General features: G+C 38.1%; 1 protein-coding gene across 4 annotated transcripts in view; it reads right to left on the reverse strand.

Annotated features, from left to right (window-relative positions):
• Positions 1 to 1,865: 1,865 nt before the first annotated feature.
• SLC45A4 (solute carrier family 45 member 4) overlaps positions 1,866 to 27,849 on the reverse strand; it is a 1,160,736-nt gene continuing 1,134,752 nt past the window's right edge. For all 4 annotated transcript variants that reach the window (XM_044067266.1, XM_044067264.1, XM_044067267.1 and 1 more), the window contains one exon: positions 1,866 to 5,120. In XM_044067266.1, the coding sequence (XP_043923201.1) occupies positions 4,761 to 5,120 (360 nt within the window). In that variant the 3' untranslated portion in view covers positions 1,866 to 4,760. The remainder of the gene's footprint in view (positions 5,121 to 27,849) is intronic.

The following is a 27,849-nucleotide window of genomic DNA, read 5'->3' on the forward strand; positions in this document are numbered from 1 at the left end:
CAGTATTGGTCCCACTCATGGACCAGAGAAAGAGATAGTCAATATGGTATCAGTCTGAAGCCCCCCAGGACAACAGGAAGACTGTTGTGCCTTGGTACTACCTATTCCTACTTGGTGATGTCAATGTACAGCGATAAAAACTGCCCCCCCCCCCCCCCATACTTAGAAGTGAAGCACACACAGGCTAATCTGGGAAACCCCAACAGCATCCCTGTAGACAGTGTAAGGTGTTCATTTACTAATCACTCACTAACTCCCCAATAAATTAATGTATGTAACTCACCTATTACAGACTGCTCTTAGATCTTTGTTCCATTCTCCAAACAGTTCTTCCACAACTGAATACTACATTAAAGCTGAAGGAAGTGCAACCCCAAAACATTAATGTGCCCTTGCAGCAGAATCCTGAAACTAGCATGTTAGTTGTATGAGTGTTATTATCCCAGCCAGAGAAGTTTGGTGCATTCACCTTCCACAGTGGGAACAAATGTTTAAGAACAAATTGGGGTAATCTGCAAAATACAATGACCACCACTCCAAATCAACACACTACTTCCAATTTTACCAAGGCTCGTGCATGTTCAGTTTAAACTTCCTACTGCTGTGGTAAGCCTATAAGATAGCCTTCTACTTCAGTTAACTTTAAGCTTTAGACTAGATAAAACATCCCTGATTACAATGGCCATTAGCACTGCTGCAACCACTGTGGCTGCAGACTCGCAACAACTGGGCACTGATACTATGCTACACACTATGGTATCCTGTGATACCACACAGAAGAAAGATATCCCTACATCATGACATTCAAGTGTATGAACAATGGAGTAATAACACTGAACAGACAACCATATTTATCTGAATATCACAAGTGAACTGTACATGGTACCTTCAGAGACAGCTGTTTTATGGTTTCACATTCTGATGTCCAGCTTTGGTAAAGTATTTCCATATTTTCCACATTTCACAAAATTAACATCAGACTCAAACAGAGTCAAGAAAATGTTTGTCAATTATGTCATAATGGAGCTACTAAACAGACATCAAATTTTAGTTAGCTCAGCAAGAATAAGAAAGCCAAGTCTGTATTTGTCATCGTGACTGGAAAAGACAATCTGCCCAAAGTAACATCACAGAAAAGCATTTGGTTGTTTAAACATCAGCCACATTTCGGAAGACAGATATAACAGACTTGCATAGACAGCTATGCTTTTAAGTAACAACACAATCAGATGAAACAAAGCCAGCACATGAACGACTTGCTGAAATGAAAGCAGAACACAAGATAAAAATTGTGTGTGTGCGTGTGTGTGTTAATCCTTGTATCTATCCACTTATTATCTCAAATTATTTCTAGAAAATAACTCAATTGCTTTCAGTAGTATATTTCAAGCAAAACTTTTGAAATGATGAAGTAAAAAGGATCAAGCAATCCTCCCTAAAATCTAAGAAACTGTAAAGATTTTCCAAATCCTAAATAACCTGAGACATCCCAAGTGTTATGTGGCATCCAGGTTTAAAAAGAAGCCATCTACCTAAATCACTGCACAAAAGCCCTGCAAAGACAAGACTTTGACATAAGCCAGCAGTTACATGAACTTCTGTCCATCAGGGCAAGCTAACCCCCTCTTTTTATCCTAACTTTTCCCTACGCTTACATAGGTACTTGAATACACGTTTAACTTCAAGTAACAAAATAATTAAAAAGAAGAATTTTAGATTATATAATTTTCTCAAAGAAACTGGATTTCCAGTGTGATTTAGGCATGCACTTGTAAAAGCATTCACAAAACTAAGTTAACAAGGCATATACATATGTTTCATTTTGCAGCACTTGATTGTAGAGCTTTATCAAGAGATGTAGACTGTTTTTTTTTTTTTTTTTTTTTTACTTTTTTCCCTTCACAGTAAATACACAAATCAACTATACTGCCCACAAAAAAAAAAAAAACTCAAAATCAACTCTCACCTTTGAATAAAGTTAACCTACATTTTCAGCACCTCCATCGGTTTAGCACCGTGAATCTGCAATACGTCTGCAGCTCAACAATTTATTTAAAGGAAAATGCAATAGTACTTTGAAAAAAAGAGCAGATGACCTTCAGAAGTCGGTCATCGAAATGCTTTTGAATGTGATAGAAGTTAACAGCTGTACATCTACACATTTTCTACTGGATTTCCTTAACAGAAACTGGAACAATGGAAATGCTTTTCCCATGCAGGTAAATACACTTGGGGAAATAACTGCTGTAGAATGTAACATGTTCTACTAAAATGGGTAAAAATACCAATTTTTTTTTAGATCATTACCCTAATGACAACAGCAAGTTTCCATCAAGAGACATTTGAAGAATAAACAGCACTATTTTTTTTTCAAATTCAGATCAGACAACAGCAAGGGATGCACCCCCATTTAATCTGTACATTGTGAAATTGCTGTTGTCCACGTTAGCTTACTTAATCCATGCCATAAAACGTGTCTGCAAAAGATCCCCAAATTAGACTTCTACCTTAAGACATATGGATTGCACTGCAATGCACAAGTCTTAACTACTAAAGATGCAAAAGGGATATAAGGTAATAAGGGAATAATAAGGAAAGTTGGTGATTGCCACCCACAACCTTTTACCATGTTCACCATACAGACTGTCAGAAAATGATGCACGTCTACTAACCAAATGCTAGGATGTATGTTTTTTTTTTTTTAGTGTTACCACATGCTGGCAACATTTTAGTAGAAATGCACCAATAAGACGAAACCTGACTAACACCTACCAGAGATTATTTCACCTTCTGTGGATTAGGGACAGGAAAAAGGCATTATAATACATTACACAGATGATAGTCTTTATAGAAAGTACAGAACACTTGATATTTGTATTTCAATGGTCATAAAGCTGTGCACTGAGCAGCAAACTTATGATTTTTTTTTTCACTAAATGGTAATTTACAAAGTTTTCAAAGCACTTCAACAAAAGGGATATTGGGTGTACGGACTAAATAACAGACTGCTCCTCATGGGAACAGTTTTATTGCTCCATGCAGCTGCTGCATTACTTTGTTGTGAGGCACTATACTGTTAAGCTGGGTGTGTTTCACTGAAAGTGCGATAACTCTGCACTAAACTACACTTGTTCCACTTTCGGCACTACAGATTAAGACCAACACAAATGCAGCAACAGTGCAACTGTCAGACATAATCTGTAGGTAGAAATACCTAAAAAGCTGTCTCTGGTCTTCTGAAAATAAACCCACCGTCTTGAGATTCAGAAATATAATAAAAAAATGCACTCTGTTAAAGCAGAATGACTCCAAAAGCTATGAGAGATGTAATCTTCATTTTCATAAATGGTTAATCCAGACAGTGTGAAGGTAAAGCTACCACAGCAAATCAGAAAGCAGAAACATTTTAAAATTGACTCCTGATGTCCATAATCCAACAGTACCCAATGATTCACTGGAACTTTACAGTAACAGCGCATCACTGTCTTTCAGCTACCGATATACCTGCAGACCCAATATACTTCAGATAAGCATGTGGTTTAGAAAGTGCGTGCAGTAACCCCCCCCACCCAATACACATACAACTACGAAAAAAACTGCACAACATGCTTCAAGTAAATCCACCTGTTTCTTTTGTACTTAAATTGACTGTAAGACAGTTACTCCACACTCCTCTCTGTTATTTGCTTACAAGATAAAAAGTAATTTATCACAATGGAGTGAGTAACAAATAGTAATCACTGTGTAATAGCTGCATTACTGCATTTCCGACCTTCTGTGGACTTTGGCTGTCAATACTAACTGCTGACTTTCCACTTTACTTCCTCGTACAGTGACAAAAACTATTACTTGCACTTTGCAGTGACCACTTTGGTAAAAAGGCCATTACCATTTAGGGTAGACTCAAGATTTACTTAAAAAAGCATACAGATGTGATTTACGTTTGTTTAAAAAAAATAAGTAAATAAATTGCTAGATAAAGTGCAGGGGACTCAGTACTTCAGTTTGGTCCATCACATTCAGGTGAGATCAGTAAAGCTTTGCAAACAGCTCAGAAGATAAAAAATTAAATGTCACACCTGGCTTTTAATGAGTTGGTTCCAGTTACAGTGGGGTCCAACATAACAGCATATAAGAAGTGTACATGAGGCTATTAGAATTTAGCTTACAGTTATCTAACTTCTGCTCCTGGCCTCCAAGGTGAACACCTTTTAAATTAACTCCATCATTAACTCCTCTACAGTTATAAAACTTGAAGCAATGATAATAGTTACAGCAATAAGACTTTCTCCTTCACTCTACAAACAGTAAAATATAAAATTCTAAAACTGCCTTCCTCTGTAAACTGTATATTATTTGGAGATCAAAATGTACTACAAAATAATTCCAGGCATGTGGACAAGAAAAAATATTTTTCCTCTAAGTAGAGTTCTAGCTAATGCCTGAAAATATATATATATTTTTTTGGTTAAAATTATATATATTTTTACTATGCACCATTACAAAATTATTCTCCGCTTACAATCAAATTTTCTCTGTATGTCTCTCGTTTGAAACATGTCACTGGGACTGAGAATGTTGTATAGCAATTAATATGAATGCCTACAGCATGGCCTTTTCCACGACAGTATGCCTTGCTCAGTGTCAGCAACTACTACACTAAAGGACCATGAAAGCGTCAAAAATTCAAGTTTAAATGATACCCCAAGTCATGCAATTAAAGAGACTGGAATGTTTCTACTAACAAGGCTGCATGAAATTCAGACTGCTGATTCACATTCAACATCATTCGAGCTAATGCCTTTTGGAGTGAGTTTTAATACTGTAGGTTTCTCAGTCTTGCCATTTTGTTGCATTGCTTCTATGTTGCTCACTTCTTTTTGCCCTTCCTTCGGTTCCTCAGTAGTCTGTGGATATATAACCAAGAACATAGCTGTCAGAAAGCCAAGAAATGATCCGACTGATGCCACAATAGGGATAACACGCACACTGCCAACTGCTTCCACTACTCCACCAAGTGCTGATGCCACTAGAATTTGGGAGATATATACTTGGCAGGACAAGATGGCGCAGTCTATACCAAATCCTCTTTTTGAATTTCCAGGGCTGTGACTGATGTACTACAAAATAAAAAAAAAAAAAGTCAATCACAAAGCAGTGAACTAAGTTTTCATGCTTACCTTAAGAATACAAGCTGCAGTGTGCATTATGTAATGTACTACTTTATCATGGCTGCTAGGGTCTGAATCAGCTATTAGCACACATCTCAGCTGCTACGATTTTTAACACTAGATTGTGTCTCACTTCTTTTTTACTGATTTTCTTCATTAAGTCGGACCTATTTAGGGGTGTATACACTACTAAATAACTGAAGTAAGTTTGTACTAACTGTATGGTGGGGTCCAATAGCTAAAGACCTACTCTGGAAAATAAGAAAGTTCTACTACTTTTGAGACTCTGCTATGATTTTTAAAGGCCAATACTACAATTTATAATTATCAAAGTCTGTGAGATGCAACTGTTACATATAATTAAACTAGCACAATATCATAATGTCTGTTATATGTACAAAGCAAAAAAGTCTGAATACAGAACTCTGAACCTGATGTCATTTATTTGTAGAAGAAATGAACAAGAAATAAAAGAAAACACAAACCTACACTCTAGTCTTGCAAATAGGATGTGCCTAACATCATTAGGCAGTTATCACACAGAAATAGAGCTATATGCTGTCAGCATGTTGTTTTCTGTAGTCCAGAGTCAATGCTCTCAGTTTTCATTAGCTTGGTTTACCTTTATAATCTTGAATCACACTTGTGCGAGTATTTATATATTTGCATCGAAAAAACGAAACTGGAAACAGCGACAGTTGTTAATGTTCGAAAAGCAGCAAATCGAATGGCCGATTTGCTGAGTTTCGAACATAAATGTCGACAACAAAATCAGATAAAGTGTAATGCAGGGGGGCAAGGCCCCCTGCGTCCCCCCTACTTTATTATTCTAACTCCAAGATCGCACTACAGTGGGGAAAGGAACCATTTCCAACTCCCCACTATAGTGCAATCTGCCCCAAAATGTCGAATGTGCAATGAGCGAATCTCACTGTGCATTTGCTCATTGCACATTCGAACCTTCTTCTGTTCGAAGTTTGCAAACCTTGCAAACTGTCTTTCGAACAATTGTTGGTCACCAGTGTGCAATACGCACATGCACAGGTAAACCCATTAGCTTACTGTGCGAGTCTGAGCGTGACACTTAACCAGAGAATTCTCCTAGGCTGAGCGTGGACAAAGTTCAGGTGCACTAGTGCTCCACCCCAATTAACCAATACAAATGCACCCCAACTCTAGTTATCTTCCTTTCACTATCTGCCATAAAAAGATAGCTTGTACAGGCTTGCATTCTAAACTGGTAAAGCTAGAACGCCATGGCAACAAAAGCATGGCCCACTTTCCTGTGAATGGCTTGCCAAAGAACTGAAAAATTTGATGCCAAATGCAGAACTTACTGGCACACTTTGTAAACATCTATCTGCTGTCAAAGCACACCGTTTTCATCTGGGATATACCACAAGATGCTAACAATCTAACTGGCAAACAATAGGAATGATTTACCTGCTTCTCAACACTGCTCATATTCTATCCAGAGAATCTCTTAGAGGAACTATTAACAAAATGAAGCTTACCCACAATGCGCTTAATTCTCAAATGGTCATTTTTTAGACACAAAAAATAACTGCATACCAGCAAAGACATTAAAAAATTCTTCAGCTATTCTATCAGATGAATATCTAACATCAGTGTTATTACAGCCTTCACGTAACACTTTTGTAGAGCATGAAGTACTGTGCCTGCACACAAACTGAGAAATATATAAACTTAAGGACATCCCTAGCACGAGACATGATCTTAACAGTGCTTAAGGGTGTTAAACAAAAGCTTGTTAAGGACACCCAAGTGATGTTAACATGTTGTTTCTCATACCATGTGAAAGACGGTGAAGCAGCAGACAACTCTATGGGCACACATGTGCCCTCTCATCGGGAAGAGCAGCCACATGTAGGCATATACGCTGGAGAGGTTATGGTCACTGGAGTGGCACTGTGGGACTCAGATTATTAGGGTGCCATGTGGGTTAACAAAGGACAGGGTAAAAAGAAAAAAAAAACATGATGTCTGCCTGAATAATGACACCCTGTGATCAGATCTCACAAAATAGGAAACCAATGGCCAGCAGGTTTTGGAAAGAGAGATGGTCAGGAAACAATGGCGGGAAATTGCAAAGAAAGAAATACTATACAGCAGTACTAGGGGCTTGACTTACTGATTAAAATGACTAAACAATACTATGAAAATCTTTAGAAGTTCAAGTACTTGTAAATAAAAATTGCATTAATAATACTGACAAGATGCATTCTTTTTATTAAATTGAAAGCCCTCCTGTACACCCGGTATTTCTGCTACTTTTTGTCACTTTTGCTCCCATGCCTGCTAACCATCCAGCCTCTTGCCTTTGCCTGGCCCTTCATGCCCACACCTCTATGGAGGAACAAGGGCAATCATGTAGGCAACCATGAGAGGTAGATGCTTTCTCCCTGGCCTAGAAAGTCCATGCTAGCAGTTTGACAGCATCTTCCTAAAACAGCAGTCTCTCAAGATAATACATATTTCTGCTTTTTACCCAACACTACCAAGAGTGTCATCACATTTCTAGTCAGGAGAGCAGATGCTGGTCTTTGTACTTCTTACCTACCTATGTTCCCAGTTACCGCTTTCTCCCCACTCACACCTCCAACATTTGCTGTCTACCTGAGAAAAAATTCTTTCTACTTGGGATATACAAATACCTATGTAAACACTTCTAAACAAAGCTCCTAAATCGTCAGGACTTTGTTGCATATTTGGGAAACATACATGTATCCCCCATTGTTTTCTTTGTGAACTACTTATCCAATTTGTCTTTTTAATCCTTTCTAACCTCCTCTGATTGTTTTTCTAAATCCTACTAAAACCTCTACCAGTGCTTGTCTGTTGCTTAGGATCCCCCTATTTCTTCCTCTTTGCCTATACTTTGATATCAAGCCTTTGCGCTCTATCCTGCAGTGCAAATAAATTCTTGGCCTCTTCCCATTCTATTACCTTTCCCTCTCTAATTTGCTCCAAATACATTGGTTCTTTTACCAGTTTTTCCCCAATAAATTCCAGCCCCCTCTTGCCAATTGTCTGTATCCCTAATTGCAGTCATCCGTATTTGCAGAATCTCCTTTCTCCATTCCCGTGTTGGCTTAGTTCTTAGAACACTTCCTGCTACTTTATAACTATAATATTCTGCATGGATATTGTTACTCTCCTTAAGGATATGCATTCAAAATCCCAGTCTCTCATTCTTTCTTGGGCTTCCCTAGTTTAATCATCATCCCTTTCTAGTCTGAATTACAGGTTTCTGCTTGTGCTGTGTACAGGAGCCATAACAGTGTGGCTCTAAAATACCCCTTCAAATTGGGTAATCCCACACCATCTTACTCAATTAGAAGAATCAGCTTTTCCCACTTGACTCATCATCTTCCCCTCCCAGATAAAATCCTTCAGCTCTTTATTAATCGCTATCCAGAACTTCTCCTCCGGTTGATAAAAATATGCCTCAGCTATGTATACAACTAAAGGGACTAAAAACATTTTAATTGCTTGTATCTTGCTATCCATATCCATGTAACAGAGGATCCAATTTCTCAGTTTTTGTATCATCTTTTGTTTACTCTCTTCCCACATATACTTAGCTGCCACACCAGAAACCTTTTTAATCAAGTATTTCATTTTAACACATCCCCATAAATATGGATATTGTTGAACCATTTCATGTGTGGGTACATAATTTACAGCTACTGCCTTTGTTTTAACATTATTCACTTTGTATCCCAAAGAGATTTGAAACTGCCTCAAAATGTTCTGCAACACTGAAATGTAATTTTCTATTTTGTTTTGGTATAAAATATCATCTGCAAATAGAGCCAGTTTTTCTCGACTACCACACCAATTATATCCTTAAATTTCTGAGTCCCTTATTTTCTTTGTCAACTGTTCTAAATATATTCCAAATTATAAAGGGGAAAGAGGACACCCCTACCTGGTTCCTCTACTCAAACAGAAATCATCAAAGAGGAAACCACCCACTTTAATTTTCACCTCTGATTACTCATACATCTTCCTAATCAACCTTATAATTTTATCAGGGAATTTAAATGCTTCCATTGCCCTGCTCTTAAACTTGCAGCTGACTGTCAAATGCTTTCTCTGCATCAAGACCCATCAACAACAGTGGTCTTTCCTTATATTCAGATTCCCTCTGGATCATCAGTGTTCTATCAATGCTATCAAAAGTTAACCTCCCCTCCACAAAACCTCATTGATCCATTTCTATCAATTCTGGCATCACCTTTGCCACTCTTTGAGCCATTATACACAAACACTTCATAATCATAGTTTAGGATTGAAATGGGCATGTATGAGAAGCTGGATCTGATGGATCGTTACCCTCTTTAGGTACTACAGTCATCACTGCTTTCTTTCAGGAGGTTGGTGCCTCTCCTCCTCTTAAAGTACTGTTAAACAAAACCTTCCAGATCTTTATCAGTTTTTCCCTCATAGCTTCCAAACTTCCACAGAAATGCCATCTATTGCTGAGGACTTTCCTGTTGATTGGTTATACATCACCATTTTTATCTCATCTCCTCATATCCTAACTATTAGTAATTGAGCCTCACCTACCTCTACTACTACTGCTAGCCTTGGCATATTTAAATCTGTCATATTTAGTTTTTTTCATAAACATTTCTATTTGTACCTTTTCTTGATCTCCATAATTCTCTGCTTTACACAGACTTTCATAACATTTCTAAAATATTTCTAGTACCTCTACAGGATCGACGGTAATCTTCCTTGTTATACGCTTCCTAAGCTTAGCAACAATTCCTTCGACTTTCTGTTGCCCGAGTCATTGCATTAACAGTTTTTGTGCTCTGGCATTATCGTCAAAAACAGCTGCTTAACAATAGTCTTTCTAAACTCGCGCACATTATCAAGGTAACCCTTTATTTTCTGCTTAGCACTTTGCAACTGGCTCCTCCTCTTGTTCTGTAAAATTTGTCAGTCCCTCTAAATAATTCTTGTTGCTTCTTAACTATATCTCTCTTTCTTTTATTTCTACCCTATCTTTAAACTCCACTTTAATGTTATCCCACTCCCTAGTTATAATTTCAGAAGAAATTTCTCTTCTCCAATAACTGAATAATTTCCGCTATCCATTCCTTAAATTCCTCTCTTTCAAACAAGTAAGGTGGAAAGTGACAGTGTCTCATTTTTACTTCATTACCCTGTGTTTTTACTTAAGTTATTATTGGTGCATGATCTGAAATAAGTATTGGATGCATATCAAAATTTACATTTCACAGGAACATGCACATTTAATTGAAAGTTCTGTCTAGCCTAGCCCAGTTTTTGTATCTTAGGGAATAATATGTAAATTCACTCTGAACTCCTACTACTGAATTCACATCTTCCATGCCAACTATTGTCATATATTTCTTCAAACATCTACCCTCCTTCTAGGCCCCCACAGACACACCTTCCCTGCTGCAAATCAAATTTTAGTCCTCGCCTATAAGCAATATTCCCGATTACTTCTCGCAGAAGTTTCTTAAGGTGCATTATAGAAGTTTTAGGTGGCATATAAATACATGCCAGTGTAATCCTCCTCCCTTTCCAGTAGTCCCTTACTACTACATATTTGTCATTATCTTCTTTATCCTTTTTTATCACTATTGGAGGTCATGTTGCAATTAATATAAGTACTCACCTTTTCCTTTGTCCAATTCATGTGTTCAGTTCTTTCCAAATGTGTCTCTTGTTGCATAGCTATTTGCACTCTACATTTTTTAATACAGTTCACTACTCTTTCTTTTTTGTACATATCTGTGAGACAATTAGCATTTAAAGATAATACTGAAACACTCATTATGTTAAAAAGTTATTATTCCCACCTTTTACTTGTAACATTTTTTTAAGTATCTAGTTCCAGCAGCTTTTGTGTTGCATGCACACACTAGCGTTTGACAGGTTGACATTTTATACAGCTTTTTTGTCATATCATTTTGAGCCTATGTCACATCTTATAAAACTTTTTGTTTTACTGAAAGCCCTCAAACAACAAAATCAAATACACCCCAAAACCTATTAGCATAATATTAACATAAGAAATTATCTAGATCTTCAAATATTGAAGTTTTACCTTTTTAATAGAAACATGTGCCCCAAACTGACAGCCACACTCAGACTTGGGTTAATCTAAAAGGATGGTTAGCCATGCTAAGGTAACGGTACAGCATGTACTTAACTAAGTGCTGTCTGGTTCTGTCTTAACATTATAGCTCTCCCAGAATGAGAAAACACTTGCATGCTTTCAGAAAACATCATCTCCTAGCCACTGAGGAAAAACGTTAAAAGAAAGAAGTACTTTGTCTTTATTGCTCCTTATCAGGTTGCCTCCATGGAGATATGAGAACCAGTTACAGGGCTGCTTCTAGAAGTATTTATTTATTTGCTAGAGGAGAGACTTATCATATTCAATATTCTTTATTTGCTTTCTTTTAAAACTTACTACGTAAAGCCAAGGGCCTTAATCAAGTCACTCCCAAATGCAAGAATGAGAAAAAAGCACTTCATTTTTATTGTATCACACTCTTTTGAACAGACTTTTCTTTTTTACAATACAGTGCCAACATCTGTTAACATTGAACAGAGAGAAAGAGAAAAGAAGGAAAATAAACAGGGACAACTGGTTACTTTAGTATTCCCATTACACTTAAAAACAATTGACAAAACTTTACTCTATAGCATGCAGATATCATGCACTATACAAAAATATTACTGTCAAGAACAAAAGTTTGTTTTACTTACAGTTAACTCTATCCTCCCTCCTCTAGGTGTACCTCAAAACATTAATGACATGAAATAGGGCATAGGCTTTAGAGTCTCCTACAAGTTTAATAAAGTCAAAAAAGTCCAACATTTCCATGTTTTCTTGTTCTGTCGTGTTTCACAATATAATTAATGCTTTGAATCCCACACTTATCTGTCAATTTCCAAGTTGTTGGTTTTATTCCTGTTTATCCCGATCTCCCAAATCCAGTCTCTGCTTCCCTTCTAACGTATCTTCGGTTCTTCTAGTCAACTTTTGCTTTTTTTCCCCCCTCTCAAGCAATTTCTGCTTTATCCAACAAAAGTTCCCAAGGACCTCCTCTTTCAAGCATTTTAACCTGTTGTAATACTGAGAACTTAAATTCATGATCCATGCATTCATGCACATGCCCAGCAAGTGCATTATTAACATTTTGCCTCCTTATTGCATATGTATGCTCATATACCCTTTCTTTAAGCATACGAGTTGTAATACCTACATAATAAGACTGACATTGTTGGCATAAAGCTATGTACACCAGACCTTTAGAATTTCAATTATATTTCCCTTTAATACTATACATTTTTCTTTTTATTATAATAGAATGACTTCCCTGAATGTACCTGCAATAACTGCACCTACCACACTTACTCACACTGCCTTGTTGTGTTCTAACTATGTTGCTTGACTTATTCATTTCCAGCAATGTTTTTAAACTAGTTCCTTTTCTTGCTATCATTTTGAAACCTTGCTCCAGTTTACCCCCATCTGCACATCTTCCTGTATTACCATCCAATTTTTTGACATAATCATCTTAATCTCTTGAAAATGTACACTATATGGTGTTATAAACAATACCATGGTATCTACAGCTTTTTCTTTTCCATTAGTAGGTAGTTGTTCCCCATTATACCCTAATATAGGTGAAAAATGCCCATCCAATTTTTTGACAATCATCTTAATCTCTTGAAAATGTACACTATATGGTGTTATAAACAATACCATGGTATCTACAGCTTTTTCTTTTCCATTAGTAGGTAGTTGTTCCCCATTATACCCTAATATAGGTGAAAAATGCCCATTAGACCTCTTGTTTTCAACTTTTTTATACAATTCATACATGTCAATAGGATATCCTCTTTTTGAAAACATATCTATTAGGTTGTCACATTCAATTTTAAAATCCAGATCTAAAGTCATCATCTTAGCTGCCCTTACAAACTGTCCCTTAACCACCACCTTTTTGTTGCCAATTGTAAGGGCACTGATAAAATGTAGAAATTAATTTGAATAAGTTGGTTTTCTATACATTTTGGCTATATATCTTTTATTTGGTTTGCCCTTAATTAAATTGACATCCAAGTAATTGTAATTAATTGTACTTTCCCCAATCTCATGTGTGAATTTCAAATATGTTGTATTATTAATGTACGCCATAAATCTACTTAAAACTCCATGGTCTCCTTGCCAGAAAATAAAGATATCATCCAAATATCGTAAATATACCTGGATGTATTGGGCAAAAGGGCCATTGAAAATATGTTGCTCTTCCCAGACTGCCATTACGATGTTAGCAAAAATGATACCGCATGGTGACCCCCCCCCCCATGGCTACTCCGACTTGTTGCAAGAAATATTTATTCTTATACTGAATTAAATTGTTCTTTAACATCATTTCAAACAAATCAATATACAAATTAAACTTTGTTTCTACTACCCCTTGCTTTTGCAAAAATACACTAATAGCTTCCAACCGTTCTCGATGAGGTATACATGTAAAATGATCCTTTATATCAATTGTAAGGAATAAACTGTTATTTAAATACTCTTTTTTTATTCATAATATCTAAAAAGTGTCAGGAGTCCTTGCAGATCTGGGAACAACTTGTTGCATATTTTTTTCATTGTATTGTCAAGATACTTGGCTGTTGCATAGGTGATGTAATTGCGTCCATCCACTTTGGGCCGCATAGGTGGATTTACTACACCTTTTGTGCACTTTTGGTGCTCCAAAAATGGTAGGGGTTACTGGAGAGATACTGTTCAAATAATTATAATCAGCCAAAGTTATTCTGTTCTCAAGAAACATATTGTTAAGCAGGACATCAATTTTCTTACAGGGTATGTTAACCTCATTCCTAATTACTTCCTGGTATGTGGCTTGAGCTAATATTTCATACATTCTTTTATTGTAATCAAATACATCCATGTTCAATAACCCCCCCATCCAGTTTCATAATCCTTAAGGACTGTTGCATTAAAAATATCAAATTATTTCTTTCTTCATTCGTTAAATTGTCAAATGCCCCACTTCTACTAAAGGTATGCCTAATATCAATCTCGCATATCTTTTCATATAGCAATAATGTGGGGTGCAATGGGGGGTTAAATGTGCTGCTTCCTTGAAATAAGCCATCATCCAGTACATTATTTAACCTGAATAGTATTTTTAGATTTCATTTTCTCAAAAACAACTTTAAATCAATTAAAATATCAGCTAAACTAGGACGTTTTACTGGAACAAAAGTAAGGCCTTTGATAAGTACATCAACCTCATCAATAACAGTTCTGGAAAAATTATAAACTTTGAAATTGTTTGTACTGTCATGAATGATTATAGGCATAGCACTGGTAGCATAATTATCACCATTCTGTTCTTCTCTCATACTCCAGATCATCAGCATCATTAATCAATTGCAACCCCTCTCCCTTTCTTTCCCCCGGTATTGGAATCACCCTGATTGCGCCTGGAAGGTGTGTAAAAATCCTGATTATATTGCCTATTGCCGTTATTGTTGTGATTACCACGGTTTTTAAGCTTTCTGATCTCCTTAGACCTGTCTCCGCAGACTCAAAACTGTTCCGCTTCCTGTAGTGGAATTGAACCATTATTAGCCCTTGTTTCATCCTGTGCATATCCCTGTTGCCCATTTGTGCTTGTATTAATATTAGGGGTTTCTTGAGAAATTTGCAACGTTCTTACCTTAGGGGGCTTTAGGTAAGCTATACCTTTTTCATATTGCTCCTTATCCCTTAATAACTTACTAGGTTTCTTACATTTCAATTCCATTAACTGTTCCTCAATACTTTCATAAATTCTCTGATGTTCATATTTATACCTTTCATAACTAATTTCAGTCTGCAGTTGATTTTCGAAACCATTACATTCCTGCAAAAATACATCAACTTTTTTTGTACTGTATCTGATTAACATTTCCAGACGCTCAAAGCTGTGTATCGTACATGGCTAACAATTCCATATGAAAAGACGATTTATCAATCAAACCTGAGGGGTAGCACCATGTACGCAATCCTTCTGGCACAACTTTGTTAAACACTCTTTTAAATGCATATTTTCTAACTGTAATTTTTTTTAATTTATACAATTTTGTATCAAACTGTTCTAACAAATTTTTTATATTCATCCCATCCTCATGTGCATTACCATCAGATTCTTTTCCAATACTATCACAAACCAACCATTCATTTATAGAAGGTGGTTTCCAATTTAATGCTGTCCGAGCTGTGTGGTTACAAACCCATGATGCATAACCAATACCAAAGCTGTTAGCTTGTACAGTCATATTATTAGTTTGCTCAGTCATTATATTATTATACATGTTACTTACTACAATAGATTCACGTCGGACATCAAAACCAGGCAAAGGAGACTGTCTTTGTTCATTCTGGGCAGCGCTCACTTCATTAACAGCTATCGTCACAAAAGCTGATGCTGTACCTCTAACTGGATAATTCTGTTGTCCATAAATCACTTGTGACCCTCCTTGAGATATTCTTGGCTCTGCATTAGGACGCCTTCCTCCGTAAGTACGCCATGTATTAGAACGCCTTCCTCCGTATGTACGCCATGTATTAGAACACCTTCCTCCGTACGTACACCATCCTGTGCATCCAAGCGTGCCTTCTCTCACGTTACTTGTAGTTGCTGTTTGGAATGGAAATTAGAGCCAGCTTGCAGACTGCCCTGCCCAACAGTACTTGTAAATTTTATTCCTTCCACAATAACAGCCAATGCATCCATACGCTGATTGAGCCGTGCTATAAGCTCAAGTAATTTACCCATGGCTTCATCTGAATTATTTTGTAAATTGTTTTGCAAAAATAAAGGTTGAGAACCAGCCTCCATATCCATGAGAATGCCAAGTCACTACTCCAAAGGAAAAACAGCACAAACCAGTATAAAAACACACAAATATGCAGTTCAACAGAATACAGACTGATACGACTTTGCTGCCAAGCGCTTTTCATTTACTAAATGGTAAACTTCATCAGACAATTACACAATACAACAATCATTGTTTAAATATTAAAAAAGGTGCCAAAAATAATGATGTCACAGAATCCATCAAATTACACTTCATAAAATTCCTAATAAGAATATATATGAATTTAAGTACATAAATTTAAATACATATTACATATATATTATATACACTGTTTTTATAAAATCATAATTAATAAACCTGAACAAACTACAGACCCATATGGTGTTGATAATAAAATATATATTAAAATATTTCATCATCTATTTAATGCTTTCAATTTCAATACAGTGCTAACATTACATATATCATTCAGTCCTGGCCAGGCATAAGAAAATAAATTCAATTGCCAACTTAGTTCTGCTTTATCCAACAGAAGTTCCCAAAGACCACCTCTTTCAGGCATTTTAACCTGTTGTAATACTGAGAACCTAAATTCATGATCCATGCATTCGTGCACATGCCTAGCAAGTGCATTAACATTTTGCTTCATTATTCATATGTATGCTCATATATCCTTTCTTTAAGCATACGAGTTCTACCTACATAAGCCTGACATTCTTAGCATAAAGCTATGTACACCAGGACCTTTACAACTGCAATTATATTTCCCTTTAATAGTATACACTTTCCTTTTATTATAATAGGATGGCCTTCCTGAATATACCTGCAATAATTGCACCTACCACACTTACTCACACTGCCTTGTTGTGTTCTAACTGTGTTGCTTGACTTATTCCTTTCCAGCAAGGTTTTTAAACTAGTTCCTTTTCTTGCTATCATTTTGAAACCTTGCTCCAGTTTACCGCTTATCTACACATCTTCCTGTATTACCATCCAATTTTTTGACATAATCATCTTAATCTCTTGAAAATGTACATTATACGATGTTATAAACAATACCATGGTAACTACAGCGTTTTCTTTTCCATTAGTAGGCAGTTGTTCCATATTATACCCTAATATAGGTGAAAAATACCCATTAGACCTCTTATTTTTAACTTATTTATACAATTCATACAACGTCAATAGGATAGCCTCTTTTTGAAAACATACCTATTAAGTTGTCACATTTAATTTCAAAATCCAGATCTAAAGTCACCATCTTAGCTGCCCTTAAAATTGTCCCTTAACCACCGCCTTTTTGTTGCCAACTATGGGCACTGGTAAAATTTAGAAATGAATTTGAATAAGTTGGTTTTCTATAAATTTTTGGCTATATATCTTTTATTTGGTTTGTCCTTAATTAAATTGACATGCAAGTAAGTGATTGTACTTTCCCCAATCTCATGTGGGGATTGCAAATATGCTGTTGTTTTATTAATGCACTCCATAAACCTACTTAAAACTCCACTGAACTGCTTAGGTTATATGTTCAGCATGTTTGCTCCAAGATCCAGCCAGTATCTTTCCTACAGCATTTTTTTAAATTTCCGTTTACTATTCATGGCAGGTTACTTCACCCCTTGTTGCCTCCTCTCCCTAGGTCCACTTTATCCACTTCTTTTACCTTTTCAGTCACATTTCAAAATCTCCTTGCTACATACAACCTCTGCTTAGTCCCTAATCAAATACAGTTGGCTTAAATCAATACACGTGGTTACAACATTCACTGGTGGATTTTATTAGGTTTACAATCACATGCTTGACACTTGGAAGGTCGAGTTGCATTAACTTCACATTCTGACTGTCAGACTGTTGAATGCCGACATTATAGACCATCCAAACTTGCCCCCATTCTGGGCCCATGTTAGTGCTTTATCCTGGGTCCAGATCAGTAGGGAGTGTCAACATTCAAAATAGTTTTGGGGCTTGCTGGTATTTGGCATGCCTACTTTTGGGGAAAGGTTTCAGTGAATGCTTCGCCTCGACCTTCACAGCATCAAGCATTTAACAGTAAAACATTTTCAATTAAACTTTTCCTCACTCAGACTGTTATCTTCTTTATGCACTCCTCTCATTCACTCCACATTACAAAAACTTGTCTATATGTTGTCCAAACCTATGACAGCCTCATTGCACCTTACATTTTTTGTCCACTTATTTGCTATGCATACCTCTGAGGCAGGCAAAGTTCATATGCCAGTTCAGCATGCAACAGCCCACCAGAATTGTGATTCAATGGATCTTTTAATGGTGCTATTTAAGCTAAACAGATAATGTTACCTTTTCATTAGCACTGTCCTTCAAAGGTCCTTCCCTCCAGATGACAATGGCAGTTCGCCTTTTGCTCAACTCCTTTCTCTTTCCTGTGAAGCAGGTGCTGCATTCTTTATGTATCCTTCTTTTGTGTCCTGTCCAATTTTATCAAGACTTCCATACCCCAAGCAAGAGGTTGTCTGAGCATCTCAGCCTTCTTCAGCCTACACCTCTTGTCCTGTACAGTCCCCTATCTCCACTTCTCCTTCCTGATTCTACCATGATAAATACTCTTTCTGAATTGCTTTGTGGAAGACTTTTAGATCCTTTTGGTGTGCCATTACTCTAGGCTTATATCCTTGCACTTGTCCTTATTATTCCATTAACTTTTGCCAAGGTTTTTATCTCTGACTTTGCATATGCTTCCTCTACCTCTTGAGTGATCAATGTATCAATGTTTCCACATTCTCTTCTCTTGTGTTTCTTCCTCCACAGGTGGGCCTAGTTCCTGCTCTTGAACTGGTACTGATGCATTTTTCCATTGTCCGTTTCTGTTCCTACTCCAATCTAGGATTGCTATCAAATTTAAACTGTTTTTATGTTCCTCTTGTTTACTGCTTCTTTTCTTGTGTAACCAACGCCTACATTTGTTAAAATTCTCTTCACTTTGCAGTCTGATTCTTTCATCTTTCCACAGGCAGCTAAAATCACCAGGTAGCCTATGTATGTATTTAGCTGCAGAATCCTCAGCCCATCTGTTCTACATTGCAGTCTTTTTCTGCTTAAATAACTTGTCATACAAATCTAGCTTATATTGCTCATGCCTGCTGTAGGATTTCCCTTTTGCTGTGAGTGTAGGCAGGCACATACATACTTCTCTGGAGTGTCTCTTAGTAATATAAAACTTCTTGATTTTTGGCATTTGTCTTGTGGTCAGGCTAAAGAACCTCATGATCAGCCCTGCTATAAAAAATATGAACCTGGCACATGTTCTGAGATTCTGATGAACCGGAAATTCACTTTCCATAACTTGTTTTTCATCATCCAGTTTTATCACATTGCCATTGAACTATTTTCTCTACCACTACCAGTTTTCTCTATTTCCCTGAACAAAGTAGATAGCTGCTGCACCATGGAAGAGGATTTATTGAATAAAACAAAACAATAAACGTTTAAATCAACTATAAAACTAAAATAGGATGAACACTTTCAGTATAAAACCTTCTTCAGATCCACATTTCAACTGTAAAAAATGTCCAATTACATGTACGTCTCAGCCAATCCACAATCATTTAAGAAGCCTCCACCCCTTCAATACAGGTTTAAGGGGAACCACTCCATTTAAGCCAGAAGCTTTATCCACTTGCAGGTTAATTATCCAATTAGTTTCTCTTATAAATCCTCTTCCATGGTGCAGCAGCTGTCTACGTTTTTCAGTGTACTTATTTGCAGAGCTGCCTTAAGTGATCTGAGAGTTTCTTTACATAGTAGTTTTCTACATTTCAGTTTTTATGGATGTTTCACTTCTTCTACTTCTTGTAACAGTTCCCAGAGGTTCACTAATCTAGAATGATGGGAGTTACTTTCACGACCCCAGTGCATTCAGTCATGTAAGACACAGTTTACAACAGAACGGACATTTGCAGGTCTTGACAGTTTTAAAAGTTGTCATTTGATCCCTGTGCCATCTGACTTGCCCATCCTGTCTTTTCTAACAATACTTCTCTTTGGAACAATTTTGTTTTTCTTTCAAAACTAGCATCTGTCAGGAGCTCTGAGTTTAATCGTTTCACCTTGCTTGGGCTTTGCTAGCATAACACTGAACAAGTTTACAAGACTTCATACTGTTGCTTAACCAAAATGACCAAGGCGCTCAATTAGTCTGCTCAAAATCTCACAAGTGATTCATCACAAATCATCAGAGATGGGCAAACCCTGGAGATAAACATTTTTCCTGCCATGGTAGCCACAACAATAAATGAGGGGTGACAGGTAAAGGACACCTGTTGACCATTTCATCCCATGCAGACACACACTGGACCCCCTAGACTGACATCTGCCAGCTAATTATTGAAGCCAATTCTATGGAGAAACACCCTGATTTTGGAACTGGAAAGGTAGCAGGAAAGTGCAGTTGTGTACACTTACCATAAATGTAGATGTTAGAGTGTATTCACTGCTGCAGTCATTACATTAGGGTAATCTGCTGGCAGGTTGCCTTCAGTCTGCCTGATTAACAAAGTCTTGGGTCCTGCGTCAGTTGCTGTCCCTTCTTCCATGATGTCAGGTCGTCAGGGGTATAAAACATGCATCCGACACCATTACATCAGTTTTTCTTGCCCCAGATGTCAGGTGCCCCCCTAATGGGGAGCAAATAAAATTAAAAACACAAAAATATACCTCCAACCAAAAGCAAATACACCAAAAAGGCTTTTAAGCATAGTAAAAGAAATTAGAGGTATAGCCAGAGAAAAGTAGGGGGCTGGAGGGAGGGTAACCAGGACTGCAACAGTGAATACACTCGAACATTTACATTTATGGTAAGTGTACACAACTGTACTATGTTTTTCATGTTTCACTGTTGCAGTCACTACATTTGGGCAGATTCCCAAAGCTATGGTTGGGAGGAGGAGTTTATACAGCATTAGGGACAGCTATAAGGCCCTGCAAGACAGCAGTGGCAAAGCCAGCTCTGGATTTAGAGAAAATTGGTAAATGATAATGCTTGGTGAAAGTATGTACAGAATTCCAGGTAGCAGCTTCTAGAATATCCCTGGTAGGAACACCTCTGAGAAAGCCTGCAGAAGTAGATGCAGCCCTGGTGGAGTGAGATAGGTTTTCCATGGTGCTTATAGCAGAAATGAATGCAATGGCTTATCCATTTAGAAATGGTTTGTTTCTAAATAGCCTTCCCCTCTGCCCCTGCAGCAAATGCTACCAGCAATTGTTCAGATTTTCTTCGAGATTTAGTACTGTCCAAGTAGAATCTAAGTTGTGTTTGCACATACAAGGAATGCAGAATCCATTCCCCTTTGTTCTGTGGATTGGGAAAGAAGGTTGGCAAATGAATGGACTGATTAAGTGCCATACTGGAAACCACCTTGGGCATGAAGGATGGACTGGTCCTCGAAAAAAAAAAAAAAAGGAAAAAGACAGGCCCTTGTGAAGCATCTCAGTTATGTATTGCAAATTCTGAGGTAAACTGGGTGCTGCTCATCCCTAAAGATTGGTTCCAGGCACAGAATATTTTCCATTTGTCAGCATAAGATTTTCTAGTACTAGGTCTTCTCGCCTCCAAGATGACATCCATCACAGGTTTGCTGGGGGATGATAAGGGTGAATTTACGTGGTTAGCCAGGCTGCAAGGTTCAGTGTTGGAAGCGGAAGGTGCAGAATTCGGTTCTTCTGCCAAGACAGCAAGGAAGGGGTCTCAGGCAAGTGCCATGGAGATATTTGCGACACACTGTGAAGGAACGGGTACCAGTGTTGGCTTGGCCAGTCTAGAACAATCAAAATCATTCTTGGTTTGTCCTGTTTGACTTTTAGCAGAACTTTGGAGAGTAGAGGCTGAGGGGGAAAGGTGTAGACTGATAGGTTTTTCCAGCTGAAGGACAGAGCATCCACTTTCCAGGCTTCTTTGTGGGGAGTCCTTGTGCAAAACTTGTCCATCCAACTGGTAGTTCTGGGGGGTGGCAAACAGATCTATGTCTGGGCTCCCCCATTTGCTTGTCAACATGTTGAAAATCTGTGGTTCCAGTTTCCACTCATGTGGGTCCATGAGATTTCTGCTTAGTCAGTCTGCCTGTGTATTCAATTTTCCTGGCAAGAATTGAGCTTGTAGGTGCACTTGGTAGCTAAAGGCTGTGTTCCACAATGCCATGGCTAGTCTGCAGAGGGGGTAAGAATGTGTACCCCCCCCCCCACTTGTTTATGTACCACATAACCGTGGCGTTGTCCATCTTTACCATTAGTTGTCCTGGAAGAATGTAGTCCTTGAAGTCTATCAGAGCATTCTGTACGGCTAACATTTCTTTTTGATTGATATGTAGGTGCATTTGATTTGGGTTCCATTTGCCCTGAATGCACTTCCCTGCCAGGTGAGCCCCCCATGCATAGTCTGATGCATCTGTAGTTAGGGTTTGGGTGGCAGGGGGTAGTGTGAATGGCAGTCCCTTGTTTTGGTGGCAGGCCTCTGCCCACCATAGAAATTCCAGGCGTAGGTAAGGTATGATAGGAATCATTGTTTCCAGACTGTGACAATGTTGACTCCATAAGTACCACTGTAGATTCCTCACATGCAGTCTTGCATATGGAATTAGAAGAATGCAGGAGGCCATGAACCCAAAGGCTTGCAGTATTTGTCTTGCAGATAGCAGGGTTTTTGTGGCCACTTGTTTGAAGTAGGTTACCAAATGAATTTGCTTCTCTGCCGTGAGGAAAGCCATCTGGGCAGTTGTATTCAAGTTTGTACCCAGGAATGTAATCTGTAGAGAGGGTACCAGTTGTGATTTATTTTCATTTATGGTGTACCCCAGACAATTAGTACCCTTTTTACAAACGCCAGATGTTTTAAAGTATGCCCTGGTTTTCTGCCTGAATTAGACAATCGTCCAGGTATGGATATATTTGAATATTTCTTTGCCTGCAAAATGCAATATCTGGAGCCAGGCACTTTGTGAATACCTTGGGCGCAGTAGACAATCCAAAGGGCAGTGCAGAGAACTGATAATGCAAATAGCCTGTTTTGAAGCGTAGGTATCTTCTGCAAGATTCCCTGATTGGGATGTGCAGGTATGCTTCTTTTAAATCTAGAGTTGACAACCAGGCATCTTTGCCTAGCATAGGAATTAACTGGTGAAGAGTCAGCATCTTGAATTTTGGAATGTCCAGAAAGGTGTTTAGAGTAGACAGGTCCAGAAGACGCCATGATTTGTCTTTTCTGGGTACCAGAAAAAGCCTGGAAGAGAAACCTTGTCCCTTTTCCTCTTCTGCTACTGGTTGAATAGCCTCCATGTTTAAGAGGGAAAGTACTTGTTTTTGAGCCTCTGGCCACCCGTTTGGTGTTGGTAACGTGTGGAAATGAAATCTGTATCCCTGGGACACTACATTTAAAACCCATTTGTCCTGGGTTATGAGTTCCCAGTTCTTTGCATGAAGAGCAATCTTTCCCCCCAAAGGGGCGGCTAAAAGGTAAGTGCTTGGAAATTTTAAAAGGAAGTCACTGAGACTGTTTACCATGGGGGGGTGTCTTGTTATTTCCAGATTTGGAAGTGGAGGCCCCCCATTGCTTAGTTCTGAGAGTCCCCTGGGACTGAAACCTGGTGCTTTTGGTGTGTCTGGGTTTGGCTTGAGAGGATCTGGAAGGAGCTGGAAAACACCAATTCTTACTAGGCTAGTGCCTACTAAATCTTGGAGGTTGCACTTGTAAGAAATCTTTAACAGTTTGCATAGATTTAGCTTTATCTTCCATCTTTTTTAGAATTTCTTCAGCCTTATTGCCAAACAGGCAGTCCTGACTTAAAGGAGCATCCAACAATTTTGCTTTAACGTGATCAGGCAAAGATTGCTCCTTAAGCCAAGCATGCCTTCTAAGCACAGACCAGTAGCAGCCCTGCAGGAGGCCTCTAAAGAATCAAAACCACATTGCAAAGTATGTTTTCCAACTTGTTCATCAGAATGCAATAAATCCTGTAAATCTTTATTTTCCACACAGTCTGGAATCAACATCATTTTCTGTTTAAACAGTTCAATAATATGCTGTTGATATTTTAACATATGAAATTGGCAGTTTAAAGCCCTGACAGCCAAGGTTACAGAAGTATAAACCTTCTTACCCCATCTATCCAGCGCCCTGGAGTCTCTATCACAAGGGGTAGGACTTTTAGCAGTTGAAGCCTTAATGCCCTTGGGCCCCTGAGAAATGGTTTCTGGATCTGCAACAGGATATTTGAAAAGGAACTTGTGGGACTCAGGAACCCTGTAGTATTGGTCAGGTTTACTAGGAGCCAGAGGCAGGGAATCACGAGGCCATACTAAATTCTGAAAACACAACAATGTGTAGTACAGGAAGTATAGCCAAAGGCCTATGCTGAGGCAGAAGAAAGAAATCCCTAAACCTCTTTTTTGAATCAGAAAATTCCTGACTTTCCCAGTGGAAATGCTCCCTTAAGGTATGTAATGTTTCCCCAAAAGAAAAATTGTCAAGAGGGTTAGCAGAGGGAATGGAATCCTCTGCAGCAGAATCCTCATAAGTAGGTATGGACATATCCAGGTCATTAGAAGAATCAGAAGAAACAGAAACCTGATCAGAAGATTCATAATCAAGCTCAGCCCTAGGGCTCTTGGAGAGGGGGGGGGGGGGCTTGACTACCCCTGAATACAGTAATTAGATCTTCAGCCATTCTGATCTTTTGTTTTTTAGGCAGGGGGGCTTGACTACCCCTGAATACAGTAATTAGATCTTCAGCCATTCTGATCTTTTGTTTTTTAGGCATAGGGGCCTGAACATGTGGCCTGGGCATCAGTTTTACAGACATAGATCGAGATTTAGGTCTTAGTAATGAAGGTGGAGTTGATTTAATATTCAAGTCTGTAGGCCTGAATACACCTTCAGAAGCCGGTGCCTGCTCATCGGCTCCGGACCCACCCAAGGTAGAGACATCCGCGAGTACCATAGGTGAAGCATCTCGCAGCATACCAGACTCTGAATGGGTCTCAGTAGAGGCCTACGAATCAGATGTAGCGGGTATCAGGGGCTGCGAAAGTGGCTCACTGAGTACTGGCGAACTGGCGACTGGCTTAGAAGCGTCATCAGCAGTTTTGGACCTCGGCGGCCTGTCTCTGTCTTTATCTTTGCGTTTTTTCGGAATCCCGGTAGTTAAATGGCTAACCGATGACATTTCTGGATAATTAAACAGAGAACCGAAATATTTAGAGGCAGAAATGTACTGACGACAGTGCGCTGATTAAATAGAGCACAAAACCGACAGCAAGGTACGTCGTGGTCAGGGCTTAGGCAAGGAATACAGTACGAATGAAAATCTTTGTGAGGTATTTGCTTTCCACAAGTAATGCAATTATTAACTTTTACTGACATTGGTAAGGAGCAAGAAAAAGTTTCCCCAACGGGGTACTTAGCTTTAAGTTGAAAACTTTGGTTCTGAAACTTGAAAACGAAAATTTCAGGAGTCTGCCGACCGGCACTTGCGAACTGCTTCTGCTTTGGGCACCGCACGGCAAGAAAGACTGATGTAATGGCGTTGGATGCATGTTTTATACCTCTGACGACCTGACGTCATGGAAGAAGGGACAGCAACCGATGCAGGACCCAAGACTTTGCTAATCAGGCCGACTGAGGGCAACCTGCCAGCAGATTACCCTAATGTAATGACTGCAACAGTGAAACACGAAGAACACGGAGAATGAATGTCCACGAGTGGACTGAATCATGGCAGAAAAAACACTTGAAAGCAGGTATATGTGATCCTAGTTTTCTTTTTTTTCTGTCCAAATCTCTTCAAAAGATATTTCACCTGCTACACAACACTAGCTCTTGTATTCCAGACCTCTGCCAGCTTCATGTTTGAAATTTCTGACAGCAAACAATTTTGCTTTTATCAAAATAAGTATCAATACAGTAAACAAGGACTAAACAAAACAAATGTAGCAACTTCTCAAAAGGGTTACATTAAATCTTAAATTAACTATCTCCAACAATGGTTTAATAAATGACTAGATTATCACAGAACAAGACATTGTCTGCACTGTCAACAACTCAAGTACAGTAACAACTCCAGAAAGCTGAGACGTTCATTAAGAACAATGAGCAATAAATACAATTCAGCAATAAAGCCATGCCATGATGCAAACGTTTGTCTCTCACACACACACACACACACACACACACACACACACACACACACACACACACACACACACACACACACACACACGCGTCTTTGCATCCGTGAACACCATCTAGTAGACAGAAACACATGATTGATACGTGCTTATGATCGACAATTCCCATTTAGGGGAAGATCCCCTTTCCTTGGGGATTGAGCAGTCTCAGAAGTACATACAACTAGAAAGGGGAGTGTGGGGGGTGTACTACTTGTAGTTTTGCCTGGTCCAAGGTTAAATCTCTGGGCATGAGCAGTACTTGTTAATGTCAATGTTTTGATATCGATATTTCGGATGTTGATCATATATCTATACATACACTTCTGTATACAGACACACATATATATCTATATATATATATCTATATATATATATAGATATATATATATATATATATATATATCTATATCTATATCCACACAAACACACACACACACACGCACACACATATACTTGCATATATTTAAACTCATAATCATGAGAACATAATAATCGCACTCCTGGAACTGACCCCCCCCCCCTTTGCAGGACTCCTGTTAGCACTCGTTACCAGATTCATACCGGTAGGGGAATTCACTATTCAAGATTTTTAGACATTGTGGTCTTCAGCATTTTGCTTCTTCGATATTATGGTCTCAAGATTATGGGTTTCAAGACTGTGATAGTACACCACATATCTATATATAGTACACCACATATCTATATATATATATATATATATATATATATATATATATATATATATATACAAATACACATATATAATGTACATACATACACTTACAAATAAGTTCATACATTAAATGTTACAGAAAATGGAGCCAGATCTGGTTAAAACAATGGACTGCATTACATTCTTAAATTACAGCAGTATTCAATATTCTTAAACAGATTATAACATTACTGGAATTAACTTGTACACAAAACCGCTTAAGACGTAACTCCATGAATTTACCCCGTTTATTTAAACGCTAAAAATAAACCACATTTTTCGTCTGACTCAAGTGGTTAGACTATGTTTAAAAACATACATATGCGTACTGCAACACCAATTTCATTCACTCCCACTTGAGTTAGATGAAAAACATGGTTTATTTTTAGGGTTTAAATAAACGGGGTAAATTTAAGGAGTTACGGCTTAAGCAGTTTTGTGTACAAGTTGGTGTTTAAGTGAAGTTCGACTGTAGTAATTACTGGAATTAAAACGGACAACAAAATCAGAACTGTTGCATCAGACCAAATACTGGCTATCAATTTTACAGCTACTTTTCTCTGCACATTGAATGCCATAAAATCTGTCTGTAAACATATTACAAAGTGACATCTAGTGTGACATTTTCCCTTTAAAATGTAAAACAAGTTGATTAGGTCTGACCACTTCGGTGAGGGCCTGTTGCACTAAGAGACCAAATGTTGAGTCAACCTAAAAATACAGCTCATGTACCCAAACAGGCAAACCTTTAATTTAAAATATTAAAACTTTTGTGCAAGCAATAATGTATATTGTTTGTACAATAAAGTCTTTCAGCAGTACATCCTTCTTCCTGGATACATTACAACTGTCTTCAGCTAG

Source organism: Protopterus annectens, chromosome 3.part1 (assembly GCF_019279795.1).
Source record: "Protopterus annectens isolate FY-2018-M chromosome 3.part1, PAN1.0, whole genome shotgun sequence".
NCBI classification, from domain to species: Eukaryota; Metazoa; Chordata; order Ceratodontiformes; family Protopteridae; genus Protopterus; species Protopterus annectens.